At 39.4% G+C, this 18,332-nt stretch overlaps 1 protein-coding gene across 16 annotated transcripts in view; it reads left to right on the top strand.

Annotated features, from left to right (window-relative positions):
* LYST (lysosomal trafficking regulator) overlaps nucleotides 1–18,332 on the top strand; it is a 191,536-nt gene that overhangs the window by 132,785 nt on the left and 40,419 nt on the right. For 13 of the 16 annotated variants that reach the window (XM_089897446.1, XM_089897445.1, XM_089897449.1 and 10 more), the window contains 5 exons: nucleotides 1,227–1,282; nucleotides 3,321–3,473; nucleotides 7,945–8,189; nucleotides 12,715–12,781; nucleotides 14,161–14,317. In XM_089897446.1, the coding sequence (XP_089753572.1) occupies nucleotides 1,227–1,282; nucleotides 3,321–3,473; nucleotides 7,945–8,189; nucleotides 12,715–12,781; nucleotides 14,161–14,317 (678 nt within the window). Of the gene's footprint in view, nucleotides 1–1,226; nucleotides 1,283–3,320; nucleotides 3,474–7,233; nucleotides 7,335–7,944; nucleotides 8,190–12,714; nucleotides 12,782–14,160; nucleotides 14,318–18,332 lie in introns of those variants that run through there. The other 3 variants (XR_016388032.1, XR_016388033.1, XM_089897454.1) reach the window with 3 other exon arrangements.

Here is an 18,332-nt window from a genome sequence, read left to right as displayed (position 1 = left end):
TTTTTATAAAATTGACTTTCTTCATGAGTATACATTTTTATATTTAATCATTCCTTTTATTATATATCAATTTTTATTTTTAAAGTAAAGAATTATTGGTATACTTATAAGCCTACTGTTTTAACAGATACCCCTATGCATATGAAATATATCCACCTTGAGATTGTTCATAATTTATATTCTCTATTGTACTTCTGAGAGAAAGGCCAAGACTGTCGATCCATGGATAGTTACATTTGGTGAGAAACTTTGTCCTCAAGACATGAAGGAATAAGGTTTTATCACTCTAGTCTCTATTCCCTTAAAGAACCAATTTGTACGCTGTGGGCCAGTTGTTCTCAAAGCGTGGTCCCCGAATCAGGAGTGTCAGCATCACATAGGAACTTCTAAGAAATACGCATTCTCAGGCCCCAGCCCAGACCTGCTGAATGTGAAACTCTGTGGGTGGGGCCCAGCGATCTGCATTTTTATGAACCCTGCAGAGATTCTGATGCACCCTCAAATTTGAGAGTCGCTGCAGTTGGCTAAAGCTATAGCCCCGAAGGCCTGACAGGCAGAGTTTCGAGCTTGCCAGGGCTGAGCGCCATGGTCACAAGGATGGAGTTGGTGCCTTTCTCCGAGCCAGCCGTGCCAGTGCTCAAGGTGACCAGCACCCACTGCAGAGCCCCAGGGAAGTTTCTACTGTTTGGATACATGACGTAGGGACATGCATTAACAACAGCCTATCAAGCAGGAAAAATTGGGGAAGTATCTTGTAAGGCCTTCTCTGCCCTATTGAGTGTTTAAGTCAGCAAAATAATTAAGCGTTCCTCTTTTGCTAGAAAATTTAGTTGATAACTTGACTTCAGTTAATGTATGACAAAATAAAGCAAAGTAATATGCTAGTAACCTAAGAAGAATACTGGTAATAATTAATAGCCTAAACCTTTTAGCATGAAGTGGCAGACACTGTTAATAAACATTTTACATATATTCTAATTTAATTCCCACAGTAACCCTGTGAAATAGAGTCCTCCCTCTTCTTTTTATAATGAGGCTAAAGTACAAAGAGGTTAAGCAACTTGCCGAAGATCTCATGGATGCTCTTCAAAAATATTTATTGAGTATTAGCTCGTTCTGGGTTCTGGGATTCAAATTCAGTCCAACTGACTCCAGAGGCATGCCTTTAACCATATAAGGTAATAGTGCGTATACATTTTTAAACTCATACCGATTATTTTCTGCAGGTAAATGTGGAATGTATTTTGTGGAAGATAACGCTTCTGACACAGTTGAAAGTTCCGTGAGTAGAGGCTTAAGTTTGCATTTGTATGAATCTAGACAAATTCCCAAAATGTCTAAATTTAATACAACCAGAGAGCTTGTAGAAAGAACTGTTAGAGTTCATTAATTGTCGCACTCTGTGTAAATTTGTCTGAATTCCAATTTTTTTTTTAAAGATAATTTTAAAAAGAAGACCATGCCATCCCCTCTGGCTCATGGTCTGATTCGCAGAGCCTTGAGTATTATGAGTCATATTCTAAAGTGCTCCTGTTATTTCTGTGTATGTCCACTCGATTTCTCACTACTGTCCTCAGTAGCAACAAATTCCCTGCCACTCCCAGTTTACTATCATGTACATTTGCCCTCAAAAAGAAAGAAAAATATTGTCTAATTGAATAACTTAAGTAATCCTGATGTTCACGTAGCTTAGTAGTCATGATTTTTATTCTTCTGGAAATACTGATATCAATCAAAAAATAACAAAAAAGACTCAATTCACATTTTTGTACAGAAAAGCATTTTATCCATTTGAATTCATTTACATGCCATTAAAATATTGTTTTGAGAGCCCTGTAACAGGAGAAGTAAGGCTCTTTGTTTCAGAACTTCTAAAGCTACAAACTGCTAAGGATGTAAGTAAATAAGATTATGTATGGTTTAATGGTGAATACATATTTGATTCAAAGAAATTAATGAGTGAAAACATAAAATTTGGTTGTAAAGCAAATCATGTTAAAAAATAATTAATTTAATATAGCCCCCGAAAATTGAGTAGGCATTATTTCATCATTCATATAGGAATTACTACAGTATTTATCCCAGCTAGTAAAAATATAGTTATGTTATTTTTCAAGATGTATCTTTTCAGCAACCAAAGAATTTAATAGTTGATACATGAACCAGCTTTTTTTCTGGATCCAAAAGGTTACATATTCCACCTTTAAAACTCGAAAAAGACCCTTGCTTTTTAATAGATTGAAGGCTTCTTCTTTTCTCTGTCCTTTTGTAGCATTTTTTTCTTACTTCCTGTATGACATTTGCTATCTTGCCTTTTAAAAGTGGGTGCAAATATCTCGTCCCCCCTTTTTATCATACATAGATTTATTTTATGCAGAGCACTTAGCAGAGCACCTTGCCTGTAGATGCTTAATTAATGTTTATTAACTTGAATTCACGTTGAATGTCGAAGCTAAACAGGGAGGATTTTGGTTTTAAGAATGAGAATATTATGTGTTCATTAAAATATTTTATTTTCTTTGTAATATGTTTCCTGTCTCTACTTCTAGAAATGGGTTGGGACCCAGTACAGTAGTAAAGCACACATAGAGCAGGCCAAAGTGTCACTTCCTCCTTACAGCTGTTTTTCAAATTTCTCTTTATTTTTGACTCCTGGAGATTTCATTTCCCTTACTTTCTTGCAAGCTCAACTATACATGTAAAAGAATATTTGCTTAGTAAAAGAAATCGGTCTGAAAAGTCTACATACTGTATGATTCCAACCATATGACATTCTGGAAAAAGGAAAACAGTGGAGACAATAAAAAGATCAGTGGCTGCCAGATGGAACAGAAGGGAATTTTAGGGCAGTGAGACTAGTCTGTATGACACTGTAATGGTGGATACATGTCATTAAACATTTGTCAAAACCCATTGAACTATACAACACCAAGATTAAACTACGGACTTTAGTTAAGAATAACCTATTCAATAGTGGCTTATCAGTTTTGGCACATGCACCACGTGAGAACAAGGTGTTCACAGTAGGGAAACTGAGTGCGGGGAAGCGTGGAGCGCCATGCTATCTGCTCAATTCTATAAACCTAAAACTGCTCTAAAAAATACAGCCTACTAAAAAAGTTTAAACGAAGTCTATTTAAATTCTTTTCCTTAGATTTTTTAATCCAGTATTTTGAAGGGTTCAGTAGTGGGAGGATTTTCAGAGAATCTTGTCTGCCATTTTGCCACAAAAGGAAGACTTTCTATTGCATTTTGATAGTTTTTAACAATCTAAAATTATGTAGAGCAAATTACTTTCATGTTATTTCCTTTGTCTTTAGAGCCTTCAGGGAGAATTGGAACCAGCATCATTTTCCTGGACATATGAAGAAATTAAAGAAGTTCACAAGCGTTGGTGGCAATTGAGAGATAATGCAGTAGAAATCTTTTTAACAAATGGCAGAACACTCCTGTTGGCATTTGATAACACCAAGGTAAATTTGCCTTTATTAATACATATACTTTTTCAAAGTGATCATGGATCACTGTAACTACACTCATACTGATTAAATGAAGTTTTAACTTATTTAAACTTTGTTTCTGAAATCAAATAAAAATTGCCTTATTTCTTAGTACTGATTAAATACTTAGTTATATTAGGATTACTTTTGTCCTCCAAAACTGTATTAAATTCTCATTCCCCAGAGTGACAGTATCTGTAAAAAGCAAATGAACGAATGTATAACCAACCTGAAAGTAGTTTAACCTTGATAGTAGATTCCATTTTTGACAAACCCTTTTTTGACCGCCACATCCTTTCAGCTACTATGTGTCTGCTAGCCTTTATAGAAAACCTCTTGGAAGAAACTGTGAATAATTGCTGCTTCCAATTCCTCCCCTCCGGTTCTCTTTGGAAACGCTCCAGTCAGATCTTCATCTCACCACTCCTCCTGTAACTTCTCTGGTTAGCATCACCAGTGACCTCCGTGTTGCCAAACCCTATGGTCATATTTCTTAGTCTTCATCTTACTTGACTCCTCAGCAGCCTTTGACACAGCTGATTATTCTCTCTTTCTTTAAAGAAAGGAAAAAAAAAAAAAACCTTCCTCACTGGGCTTCTGAGTTATCACTTTCTTAGTTCTCCTTTTAGCTCACCAGCCGTTCCTCCTCAGTCTTGTTTGCAGATGCTTCCTCTGGGCATCTCGGCGCTCACTCTTCGTTTTATTTTTTATTTTTTAAATTTTTTGGCCGCAGTGCACGGTTCTCAGGATCTTAGTTCCCGGACCAGGGATTGAACATCCAGGAACTGAACCCAGGCCATGGCAGTGAAAGCGCCGAGTCCTACACTGGAACGCTAGGGAATTCCCAGGGCTCACCCTCCAGACCTCTTCTCTTCTCATCCTATCTTGTGACTTTAAATACTATCTGTGTTATAATGACTTACAGATTTATATCACCACCCAAACCTCTTTCCTGGATGCCCACTCAAATATTTAAGTTTCTACTTGGCATCTCCACTTGGAAGTCTAATTGGCATCTCAAATTTCACACGGACAAAACTGAACTTCTAATCTCCCCCGCAAAATCTCTTTGCAGTTTTCCCCATCTCAGTAAATGGTGACTCCAGTGTTTCTGATTGGCCAGGTCAAAAACCTGGGGATTATCCTCGACTCCTCTTATTCTTTCATCTACTACATCTACTCTATCAGTAAGTTCTGTTGGCTCACCCCTCAGAATACATCCAGAATCTGACTGCCTCCACTGCTACCATCCTGGTGCAAGCCACTGTCATCTCTTGCATACATCATTACACTAGCCTCCTAACTGGCCTCCCTGCTTCCATACTCCCTCTTCTTTCAGACTGTTCTCAACACAGCAGCTGAAGTGTGTCAGGTCGTGCCATTCCTCTGCTCAAAACCCTCCGACCACTTTCTGTGTCACTCTATTAAAGGCAAAGACCTTACAGTGTTGAATAATCTGGCACTTCCTTATCTCTCTGACCTTATCTTCTACCATTCTATCCTTCACTCTCTCTAATCCATCTGTGGAGACCTTGTTTACCTTGACTATAGCAGACACACTGATGCCTCAGGGCCTTGGCACTTACTGCTCCCTAGAATGCTGCCTGGAATGCTTTTCCTCTTAGGACTACTTTACTGACTCCCTTACTTTTTTCAGGTTCCCTGGTCAAATGTCTTCTTATCAGAGAGACTTCCCTGATTACTCTAAATAAAACAGCAACCCCTGCCTCACTGCTACCCCCAAGCATCCCTTATCTCCTTTGCTTTGCTCTATTTTTTTCACAGCACTTAAAAGCATCCAACAGTGTCTCCCCAGTAGACTGTAAGGACTTTGATTTGTTAAGTGCTTCAGCTTTAGCACCTTAAACATGCTGGTATATAGGTGCTCAATAAATATTTGTTGAATGAATAAATGTTTCCTTTTTCTTGCCGAATTTAGTATGCAAACTGTCATAAATTCTTTTCCACCAACCTTAGCTTCAGCAGTAGGCAACCTTCAGATTTATTTTTTTTTAATTTTTATTGGAGTATAGTTGCTTTACAATGTTGTGTTAGTTTCTGCTGTACAGCAAAGTGAATCAGCTATATGTATACCTATACCCACTCTTTTTTGGATTTCCTTCCACTTAGGTCACCACAGAGCACTGAGTAGGGTTCCCTGTGCTATACTGTAGGTTCTCATTTGTTATCTTTTTTTTCTTTTTCTTTTGCGGTACGCGGGCCTCTCACTGTTGTGGCCTCTCCTGTCGCGGAGCACAGGCTCTGGACGCACAGGCTCAGCGGCCATGGCTCACGGGCCCAGCCGCTCCACAGCATGTGGGATCTTCCCAGACCAGGGCACGAACCTGCGTCCCCTGCATCGGCAGGCAGACTCTCAACCACTGCGCCACCAGGGAAGCCCTAGTTATCTATTTTATACATAGTATCAATTGTGTTTATATGTCAATCCCAATCTCCCAATTCATCCCACCCCGACCCTTCCCCCTCGGTATCCGTATGTTTGTTCTCTACGTCTGTGTCTCTATTTCTGCTTTGTAAATAAGATCTTCTATACCAGTGTTTTCAGATTCCACATATACGCATTAATATATGATATTTGGGGCTTCACTGGTGGCGCAGTGGTTGAGAGTCCGCCTGCCGATGCAGGGGACACGGGTTCGTGCCCTGGTCTGGGAAGATCCCACATGTCGCGGAGCGGCTGGGCCCGTGAGCCATGGCCACTGAGCCTGCGCGTCCGGAGCCTGTGCTCCACAGCGGGAGAGGCCACAACAGTGAGAGGCCCGCGTACCGCAAAAAAAAAAAAAAAAAAAAAAAAAAAAAAAAATATATACATATATATATATATGTATATGATATTTGTTTTTCTCTTTCTGACTTATTTCACCCTGTATGACAGTCTCTAGGTCCATCCACGTCTCTACAAATGACCCAATTTTGTTCCTTTTTTATGGCTGAATAATATTCTATTGTATGTATGTATCACGTCTTCTTTATCCATTCTTCTCTTGATGGACATGTAGGTTGCTTTCATGTCCTGGCTATTGTAAATAGTGCTGCAGTGAACATTGGGGTGCATATGTCTTTTTGAATTATGGTTTTCTCTGGGTATATGTCCAGTAGTGGGATTGCTGGGTCACATGGTAGTTCTATTTTTAGTTTTTTAGGGAACCTCCATATTGTAACCTTCAGATTTAGAATATAAGTTTAGTTTTTGTTTTTGCCTTGAACCGATTCTTTTTTTTTAATTATCATAAAAATACATAACATAAAAGTTGCCATCTTAACCATTTTCAAGCGTACAGTTCAGTTGTATTAAGTATATTCACATTGTTGTGAAACAGACCTTCAGGTTTAGGTTCTTAAACACCCTGTAATCTTGCCTATTCCATAACCAAGATCATTCTTCTCATTCACTTTTAGTCTCATCTTTGATTATCCACATCTGTGGCTCACCTTCCTATGCGTAAAGCATATACATATTTAAGAGGGGTAATTCAAATTTGTTTTTAGCAAAGTCCTGGCTCGTCTGTTTTTTTCCATTTATTATCAATTATCATTTAATTGCTTTAGAAGAAATCAGAATACCTTTTTTCTGTGACAGAACTTTTGTGCCTCTCTTAAAAAAGAGTTTATATACTAGTTTTCAATCAGTAGTGAAAATCAAGTATTCTGTTTTACATAGGATAGTTTATTTCATTCTCAGGAAATAAATATTATTACCCTTATATTACAGGTATGATAACTGTAACACAAAGAGTTTAAGCAAGAAAAAAGACCCGTTCTGTCTGTCAGAAAACTATGCTCTTTCTACTGCATCATGTTGCATTTACTTAGGTGAAGACTCTTAATTTTCCTTTATTGATTTTTTTTCTTAGGGTCTGTATATAAGTGACTTTTCTATACAGACTTCTTAGTTTCTTACTGATTTCTCCAGCTGCAAAACATAGTGGTTAAGAGCCACAAGTGAATGAATATAAAAAAAAAAGAAATAGACTCATAGATATGGAGAACAAACTAGTGGTACCAGTGGGGAGAGAGAAGGAGGAGGGGCAAGATAAGGGGAGAGGATTAAGAGGTACAAACTATTATGTACAAAATAAATAAGTTACACGGGTATATGGTACAGCACAAGGAATGAAACCAACATTTTATAACAACTTTAAATGGAGTATAATTTATAAAAAAATTGAATCACTATGTTGTACACCTAAAACTAATATAATATTGTAAATCAACTACACTTCAATAAATAAATAAATAGCCCAACCTTTAGAGGAAGATGTGGATTTGAATCTCAGTTCCCCACCAGTCAATGTTATTGAGCAAAAAGTATTTTCTTGGAGGACTCGAGATTAGTAACATGCCTATAATATCATGGATTCTTTGGAGGAAAATGTCAAGCCTAAAAATAAAATCTGGGTTTTTTTCTCTCCTTCCCTCATAGGTTCGTGATGATGTGTACCACAATATACTAACAAATAACCTCCCTAATCTTCTGGAATATGGCAATATCACCGCTCTGACAAATTTATGGTATACTGGACAAATTACTAATTTTGAATATTTGACTCACTTAAACAAACATGCCGGCCGATCCTTTAATGATCTCATGCAGTATCCAGTGTTCCCGTTTATCCTAGCTGACTACGTTAGTGAGACCCTTGACCTCAGCGATCCATCAGTGTACAGGTAACTAAAGGCATCATCACCTTTTGGCTTTGTCAATATGATGTATTTATTTTACTGAAGTTCTTATTGTGAGAATTTTCAAACATGCACAAAAATAGAATGAATGTATAATGAGCCCCATATGACCATGACCCCAGCTCAACAATTACCAAGATTTTTGCCAAACTTATGTCATCTTTTTTTTTTCTTCTTAAGATGAGCCACACAAATCTTTTATGTCATTCATATGATCTTTAGTACACATCTCTTAAGAAAAAAGTGGGACATTTTCTTTCATAGCCTCAGTGCTGTTATCATATCTAAGAAAATCAACAGTAATTTCATGGTATCATCTAATATCCAGTCCGTTTTTAAATGTCCCCTGAGTATATCAGAGGTGTCTTTCTATAGTTGATTTGTTTGAGTCAGGCCCACTGTCACCTTTGGTTGCTTTGTGTCTAAAGACATAACATCTAGAACAGCCCTATTTTTGTGTATGTATTTTTCTCTTTCTTTCTTCCTAACATTGACTTGTTTTTAAAACAAAAATAAGTCATTTATCTTGTAGGATGTCCCCCATTCCACATTAGCATTTAGGTTTTTCCTCTAGCCTCTGTACTTCCTAGAGACTGCAAATTACTTCTAAAGGCTTGCTTAGATTCAGATTCAACATTTTTTGGCAAGAATCCTCTAGAGGAGGTGGTGTGGACTTTATATTGCCCCATATCAGGAGGCCTGTGATATCCCAACTCTAAGGATGCTCAGGCTGGTCCGTGGGTTCAGCCTCCCGTTGAACTTGTTTCTTTCATTGATGATTATTGTTCAAGTCTACTATTTCACTAGGGGTTACAGAATGGTGATTTCCTATTCTCTCATTTCTTCTGCATTTATTAGTAGAAAACATACAAGATGAGCCCAGGCTATTCTGTTGTGTCAGAGAGCAAGGAAATTACTATAGGCTTGTCAGAAGGACTCGGGAGCCATATTTGCACACACATGTTCATTGCAGCTTTATTCGCAGTGGCCAGGAGGTGGAGGCAGCCCAGGTGTCTGTCTGTGGATCAGTGGATGGGGAAAATGAGGTGCATACATACAGAGGAATATTATTCAACCTTAAGAAGGAGGGAAGTCCTGTCACATGATGAGCCCTGGGGACGTTGTGCTAAATGGAATGAGCCAGCCACAGAAGACAAACACTGTGTGATTCCTCTTCATGAGTTGTCTAGGGCAGTCAACTCAGAGAGACAGAGAGTGGAATGATGGGTGTGGGGGACAGGAGAAGAGGGGGGTGGATATAGGGGCTTGTTGCTCAGCAGGTGTAGAGTTTCAGCTTTACAAAATGAAAAAGTTTTAGAGACCTATTGCACAACGGTGTTGATATTGTTAACACCACTGAACTAGGTACTTGAGGATGGTTAGGATGGTAAGTTTTGTGATGTGCGTTTTTTTACCACAGTTACAAAAAAATAAAACACTTAGGAGCCAACTTGAAGTGGCTCTCACTGCCAAAGATAGGACAATCTGGGCATCAGAAACAATAATGACTACAGTTGCTTGAACACATTTGAATTTAAAAAATACTTAAGTTAACAATGACACTTTTTAAAGGCCCCCAAAACAAAGCAAAACTAAACTCACTGGTCACTGTTTGGGTAGGGCACCAATTCCTTGCTTTTGAAATTTGACAACTAAGGAAAAGAATTAAGCTTTTATCCTGCCTTTCCTGAATGAGTTGCCTTTTAGAGTAACCAAATAGCCCTAGTTGATGAGGGAATATTCTGTTTCTTTAGTTTTAAATAACATTCTCTGGCTAGGATCAAAAAGTCAAGAAATAACAACTGTTGGCAAGGATACAGAGAAAAGAGACCCTGTGCACTGTTGGTGGGAATGTAAATTGGTGCAGCCACTGTGGAGAACAATATGGAGGTTCCTTAAAAAACTAAAAATAGATCTGTCATATGATCCAGCCATTCTACTTCTGGGTATTTATCAAGAGGAAATGAAAGCACTAACTTGAAAAGATATCTGCACCCCCATGTTCACTGCAGCATTATTTATAGTAGCCAAGATACGGAAACAACCTAAGTGTCCATCTGTGGATGAATGGATAAATAAAATGTCACACACACACAATGGAATACTATTTATCCATAAAAGAGAATGAAATCTTGTGACAGCATGGATGGACCTTGAGGGCACTATGCTAAGTGAAACAAGTCAGTCAAAGACAAATAGCATACAAATAAGTATGATCTCACTTGTATGTGGAATCTAAAAATAAAAACAAAACAAAAACAGAACAAACAGAAAACCTCACTGATACAGAGAACAGATTGGTGGTTGCCAGAAGCATTGGGGGGTGGTGGTGGGATTGTGGCAAAATGGGTGAAGGGAGTCAAAAGGTACAGGCTGCCAGTTATGAAATGAGCCCTGGGATGCAACGCACAGCACGATGACCTTAGCTAATAACACTGTATTACATGTTTGAAAGTTGCTGAGAGAGTAAATCTTAAAAGTTCTCAGCACAACAAAAAAAAATCCTGTAACTACGTGTGGTGATGGCTGCTACCTAGACTTAACTGTGGTGATCATTTTGTAATATCGAATATACAAATATCAAATCATTATGTTGGACACCTGAAACTAATATAGTGTTATATGTCCATTACACTTCAATTAAAAACTTATCTATGTAGTTTAAAGAAAAATTGGCTGCCAATATACTACTTAGTGTATTAGAATATTTTAATTATACCTGCTAAATAGTAGGCCTAGTTCAGACAGCTTTCAAGAAATCAGATTCAATTTAATTTTTGTCAATTTAAAAAAGAGCAAATGGCACATTATTTATCTTCTAGACATTTTTATACACTGCTAATGTACATTAAAATTTTTACACTACTGAGGACTTCCCTGGTAGTGCAGTGGTTAAGAATCCACCTGCCAATGCAGGGGACATGGGTTCGAGCCCTGGTCCGGGAAGATCCCACATGCTGTGGAGCAGCTAAGCCCGTGCGCCACAACTACTGAGCCTGCTCTCTAGAGCCCGCGAGGCACAACTACTGAAGCCCGCACGCCTAGAGCCCATGCTCCGCAACAAGAGAAGCCACCGCAATAAGAAGCCAGCACGCTGGAGCAAAGAGTAGCCCCAGCTCAACGCAACTAGATAAAGCCCGTGTGCACACAGCAACAGACCCAACGCAGCCAAAAATAAATAAATAAATTTATATTTTAAAAAAAAGAATGATATTGTAGAAATGTATATTATGGGGGAGGGGGAGATTTTTATTTTAAAAGTAATTATACATACACAAATAAGGAGAGAGCATCTGGAAAGGTATGTACCCTTCCAGATATATTGTGAATAATAGTATTGTGGTTGATTTTTGGTTTATTCTATTCACTCATCAGTAACTTCTGATTTTCCAAACACAACAGTATTACCTGTGTTCAAAAAAACTACTTACACTGTTTAGAAAAAAATTGCATGCATGGCAGGATCTTGAACATGATTTCTCCTATATTGAGGTGAATTTGTATCTATGCTATAAAACTGTCTTTACTTTTTAACAAAGTTTTTAGGATTATCAAAGTCTCAAAACTGAAATGAATGTGTTTGCTATCACTAATTTTAATATCCCTAGGAAATAATTTTCCCAAAACATAGATATATCAACCTCTGGCTAAGCAGACCTGGTTTGACTTAACTGAAACTTGGGCAAATCTTGATGTTGAACTAGTTGTGGTGCCAGATGTTGAAACTCCAGGTGGTCCCATCCCGGTGCCCGACCAGATGGTACCTCAGCCAGAGCAGCCTCTGCCCTTCCTCGTTGCATCTTGTTCTCTTGCTCTTTCATGGGCCTCACACAGATGCTGCTTGACTCTGTAGCTTGTGAAAGTGGAGACTGATCCTAGAGTTCTCTTCCCTCCCTGATACAGTGTGAACACCAGCACAGACATGCATACGCATGCACGTGTTTGCTACACTGTGCACATGGTGTCAGTCACTATCCCCGAATTAGATAACAAAATGTTTATGTCAGCACTCGCACTCCAGATCTCAGGGTGGTCATTTTAAGCATGTGTTGTTTCTTCAGTTTTCACTAACTTAGTAATTACATAACATCTCCTCATGATCATATCTCCTGTCCAAACTGCCCCTCACTCTTCCTTGCTGAGCTGGGTGTAGAATCTGGAAATGGGGGCAGGAACTTCCAGGGCTTGGTGGGAATCAGCTGCCATGGGCAGCATCAGTTATGATTTGGAGGAAGTAGAGGAACCAGAGAAGGGAGGGAGAACAGCAGCTCTTCTTGTGTAGGTTACTCGTTAAGTCAGGAATTCCTAATAATGGTATGCATCTGTTTAGAAAAATTCTATGTTCATAGGTTATGAAATCATAATTGTGACTTAATTGCAAAGCAACATGTGTAAGCACTAAACCAAGGGCTGAGTATTTTGTTGACCACTTATTTGTAAACATCTAAGGCAGCTTAAACCTGACAGTATCAGCATACTTCGATGTTTTCCATCATCTCTTCCTTTTTAGAAATCTCTCCAAGCCCATAGCCGTGCAGTACAAAGAAAAAGAAGATCGTTACGTGGACACATACAAGGTAGGTTTAGTTTTTCCTCATGTATTTTGATAAGTAAAAACTGGATTTTTGTTTTACAGACTGTTTTACCTAATTTTAAACATATAGTATTGATTTTTCTGTTTCCCACTTCCTTGTGCTTTGATTGACAGACAACTGGAAATCACTGTGTGGTTTTAAATATTATTCTCTGTCTTAATTCTCTGAAAACATTTTGCCCAGAAAAAGAAATGCACTTACTGTTACATAAATTGGAAGCTCATAATCCATTGTAATGTTCAAATATATAAATAATTATATTCCTTATAAAAATCACAAAGATTTCCAGGGACCTACTATTTGCATCCCCTAGTGTTATATATAATAATATCAATATATTTATAATGTACCATAATCCCTTATTATTCATCTCAGCAAATTGTGCACAGGTTTATTAACAAAAAATACTGGATTGTAAAGTTTAAAAATAGAAATTAATTACCCATTTCTGTGAAATTAATATTAATGGAATCCTGCTGGAGATTTTTAAAAACCCATTAGTCATATGTTACATTCTTCACAACAGTGTCAAGATAGGAGCAGCTGAAGCAGTTTTCTCATATTCACCATGTTATCTTATGTCAAAGTTCCAGAAAGGTCCATCCAAGCATCTTACAACTGTCACTGCTTGATTCTTCTGCAGCTAAAAATGCAGCAGTGCTATGGGAATCAAAGAGAAGTGACTCCAGAAAATTCACTGTCACCTGACTTTGTTATTAGAGACAGACAGAAGCTACAGGAGATGAGAATAGTGACAGATATTAAAAATTTGGTTGAGCTTCTTACTTTATGATGGGAAGACAGGAGTAGTTGAAAAGTCACCACCATCTTCGTTATTTCTGTGTAACTCCACTGCAAAACAGCTATAAAATGTTATATTAAAGAATTCCAATAATATGATACAGGTTTTACATTTCTATTGCAGTTCCTCTGATAGAAAAGCATTTCTCTAAAGAATGTAGCATTACAGCTTGAAACCCTCTTAAGACGAAGACATCTCTAGTGAGAGAGGCAGCTCTTATTTATTGAGCCCTTGATCAGTTGAGATACATTAGATATATATTATCTAAACTGATATTATTATCAGTTTAGATTTATGTATTAGTTGGGAGCCAGAGGGCTGGGAGGTGGGGTACAGAACAGGTGGGTTCTCTATGAGCAAATGAGAGGGTAAACGTGCACACAGTGTGTGGTCAGGCCTTAGTGGGGCACCAGACCCCCGGACACTCAGGAGGGCTATGGGCAAGCCATGGAGAATGGCGTCTAACGGGCAGCAGAGAGGATGGGAAAGAAGACAAGTGAGGCGGCTCCAGCTCTGCCTGGAGCTCACTGTCACGAGTTCTGGTCCCTGTGTCCTTCAGTACCTGGAGGAGGAGTACCGCAAAGGAGCCCGGGAAGACGACCCGATGCCCCCGGTGCAGCCCTACCACTACGGTTCCCACTACTCCAACAGCGGCACCGTGCTCCACTTCCTGGTCAGGATGCCTCCTTTCACAAAGATGTTTTTAGCCTATCAAGGTAAGGGTTGTTTCATAACTACCTCAAAGGTCAGATTGGTCATCGGGGATAAAACACTTGTCTGACGTCCTGAGAACGTACTGAAACTAATCAAACCATAGGAAAAAGAATTCTATATATTCCCGCAACAAAATTCTCTTCAAGAAACCAGCAGTGGTACTAGGAGGATGTGGAATTCGCGTCTCCGCACAACTAGGGCACCTACCAGGCCCCAGTGGGGGACTGCGGACACCTAAGGGGACGGGAGGAACCCCCAGTGACCGGGTAGGACGCGGGGCATGGGGGGAGTGAAGTGGGAGAAGTGGAGGCGGGACGGGACTGGCGCCCCTGAGGGGAAGGGATCCCAGGCCAGAAGGGGGAAATTGGGGAACCATTGGGAGGGCAGAGGATCAAAAGGGAGCGTGGCCAGGTTTCCCCTGCCCACTTGGGCCCCCAGGAACTTGCTGAGATCCCCGGACCTGATCCTCTGCCCACTGAGGCCCCCTCCAGGCGCGCGGGTCCTGAGGGAGTGGGAGGTGGGGAAGGGGGAGCAAAAGTAAAGCCCAGACCTCCGGGACCGGCACCCCTGAAGGGTGGCTGGGGGAGAGAAGGAGTTCCTACACCCAGGAGGACCCACCCACGGTTAGGGGTCCAGTGGCGACGGGGGAGACCCTGGGGGAGATGGTGGGGGAGGGGCACAAAGGAACGAAGGGGAACGGGGCCAGCGCTTTCCCTGTCCACTTAGGCACCAGGGAACGTGTTGGGCTCCACCACCTAATCCTCTGCCCTCGGAGCCTCCCTCCTGCCGTGCAGAGCCCAAGCCCCACCCCATCCCCCCACCCGGGGCCCCACCTCTACACGCAGAAGCCCCCTCTGAGACCCCCTCCAACGAGCTGGGCCTAAACCCCACCCACACACCCTCAGGCAGGGCCCTGCCTCCAAACTCCGAAACTGTACACTCCAGAGACCCTCCTTTCGAGGTGCTACCTCTCCCCTTCCATGCAGGTCCTAAGCAAAGGCCCCACCCCACGCCGAAACGTCACCCCCCCACCCGCCTAGGTCCCGGTCCACACTAAACCCCGCCCCTGCCTAAGTTCCATCCCCCACCTAAACCCCGCCCCTATAGCCAAGGCTTTTTTTTTTTTCTTTTTTCCTCTTTTAGATTGGAGTTCTGTTCTGTTGATTCATTGTTGTTGACTCTTGTATTTTTCCTAATAAATCTTATAGTTTTCTAATTTTATTTTATTCTTTATACTTTGTTATCATTCTCTTTTTTTAGCTTATTCCCCCTGCTTTTTTTTTCTTTTTTCTGTTGTGTTTTTATTTTGCCTTGTTGCAGTTGTTTCAATTATAGTTTTATTTTTCCTAATATATGTTTTTATCTTTCTAATTTTATTTTGTTTTTTATTCTTTGATATTGTACTGCTTCTTTCTTTCTTTCTTTCTTTTTTTTTTTACCGCGCCACAAAGCTTGGGGGATCTTGTTTCCCAGGCCAGAGGTCAGGCCCGAGCTCCTGTGGTGGGAGCTCCGAGTCCAAACTGCTGGACTAACAGACCCCAGGGAATATTAATCACAGTGAGACCTCCCAGAGATCCTCATCTCATCACCAAGACCCAGCTCTATCCAACGGCCTGCAAACTCCAGTGCCGGACATCTCAGGCCAAACAACCAGTAAGACAGGAATACAGCACCATCCATCAAAAAAAAGAAAAAGAAACAACAAAAAAATATGTTACAAAGGAGCAAGGTAAAAAGCTACAAGACCAAATAAATGAAGACAAAATAGGCAACCTACCTGAAAAAGAATTCAGAATAATGATAGTAAAGATGATCCAAAATCTCAGAAACAGAATAGAGAAAATACAAGAAACATTTAACAAGGATTTAGAAGAACTAAAGGGCAAACAAACAGTGATGAACAACACAATTACTAAAATTAAAAATAACTCTACAAGGAATCAATAGCAGAATAACTGAGGCAGAAGAACGGATAAGTGAGCTGGAAGATACAATGGTGGAAATAACTGCCAGGGAGCAGAATAAAGAAAAAAGAATGAAAAGAACTGAGGACAGTCTCAGAGACCTCTGGGACAACATTCAGCACACCAACATTCGAACTCTAGGGGTCCCAGAAGAAGAGAAAAAGGAAGGGCCTGAGAAAATACTTGAAGAGATTATAGTCAAAAACTTCCCTAACAAGGGAAAGGAAATAGTCAAGTCCAGGAAGCACAGAGAGTACCATACAGGATAAACCCAAGGAGAAACACACCAAGACATGTATTAATCAAACTATCAAAAATTAAATACAAAGAAAAAATACTAAAAGGAGCAAGGGAAAAGCAACAAATAACATACAAACAAGGGAATCCCCATAATGTTAACAGCTGATCTTTCAGCAGAAACTGCAAGCCAGAAGGGAGTGGCAGGACATATTTAAAGTGACGAAAGGGAAAACCTACAACCAAGATTACTCTACCCAGCAAGGATCTCATTCAGAGTTAATGGAGAAATTAAAACCTTTACAGACAGTAAAAGTTAAGAGAATTCAGCACCACCAAACCAGCTTTACAACAAATGCTAAAGGGACTTATCTAGGCAGGAAACACAAGAGAAGGAAAAGACCTACAAAAACAAACCCAAAACAATTAAGAAAATGGAGCATACATATCAATAACTACCTTAAATGTAAATGGATTAAAGCTCCAACCAAAAGACATAGACTAGCTGAATGGATACAGAAACAACACCTATATATATGCTGTCTACAAGAGACCCATTTCAGACCTAGGGAGACATACATACTGAAAGTGAGGGGATGGAAAAAGATATTCCATGCAAATGGAAATCAAAACAAAGCTGGAGCAGCAAGTCTCATATCAGACAAAATAGACTTTAAAATAAAGACTATTACAAGAGACAAAGAAGGACACTACATAATGAACAAGGGATTAATCCAAGAAGAAGATATAACAATTGTAACTATTTATACACCCAACATAGGAGCACCTCGATACATAAGGCAAATGCTAACAGCCATAAAAGGGGAAATCGACAGTAACACAGTCATAGTAGGGGACTCTAACACCCCACTTTCACCAATGGACAGATCATCCAAAATGAAAACAAATGAGGAAACACAAGCTTTAAATGATACATTAAACAAGATGGACTTAATTGATATTTATAGGACATTCCATCCAAAAACAACAGAATACACTTTCTTCTCAAGTGCTCATGGAACATTCTCCAGGATAGACCATATCTTGGGTCACAAATCAAGCCTTGGTAGATTTCAGAAAATTGAAATCATATCAAGTATCTCTTCCTACCACAACGCTATGAGACTAGATATCAATTACAGGAAAAAAACTGTAAAAAATACAAACACATGGAGACTAAGCAATATGCTACTAAATAACCAAGAGATCGCTGAAGAAATCAAAAAATACCTAGAAGCAAATGACAATGAAAACACGATGACCCAAAACCTCTGGGACGCAGTAAAAGCAGTTTTAAGAGGGCAGGTATAGTAATACAATACTACCTCAAGAAACAAGAAAAATCTCAAATTCACAACCTAACCTTAATCTAAAGCAATTAGAGAAAGAATAACAACAACAAAAAAAAACACCCAAAGTTATCAGAAGGAAAGAAATCAAAGATCAGATCAGAAATACATGAAAAAGAACTGAAGGAAACAGTAGCAAAGTTCAGTAAAACTAAAAGCTGGTTCTTTGAGAAGATAAACAAAATTGATAACCATTAGCCAGACTCACCAAGAAAAAAAGGGAGAAGACTCAAATAAACCAAATTAGAAATGAAAAAGGAGAAGTAACAACTGACACTGCAGAAGTACAAAGGATCATGAGAGATTACTACAAGCAACTCTATGCCAATAAAATGGACAACCTGGAAGAATTGGACAAATTCTTAGAAAAGAACAACTTTCCGAGACTGAACCAGGAAGAAATAAAGTATAAACAGACCAATCACAAGCACTAAAATTGAAACTGTGATTAAAAATCTTCCAACAAA

Source organism: Delphinapterus leucas, chromosome 16 (genome assembly GCF_059928025.1).
Source record: "Delphinapterus leucas isolate spDelLeu-1000000601 "Yukka" chromosome 16, BTC_Dleu_Yukka2, whole genome shotgun sequence".
NCBI lineage: Eukaryota > Metazoa > Chordata > Mammalia > Artiodactyla > Monodontidae > Delphinapterus > Delphinapterus leucas.
This window is presented reverse-complemented; position numbering and strand designations above follow the sequence as displayed.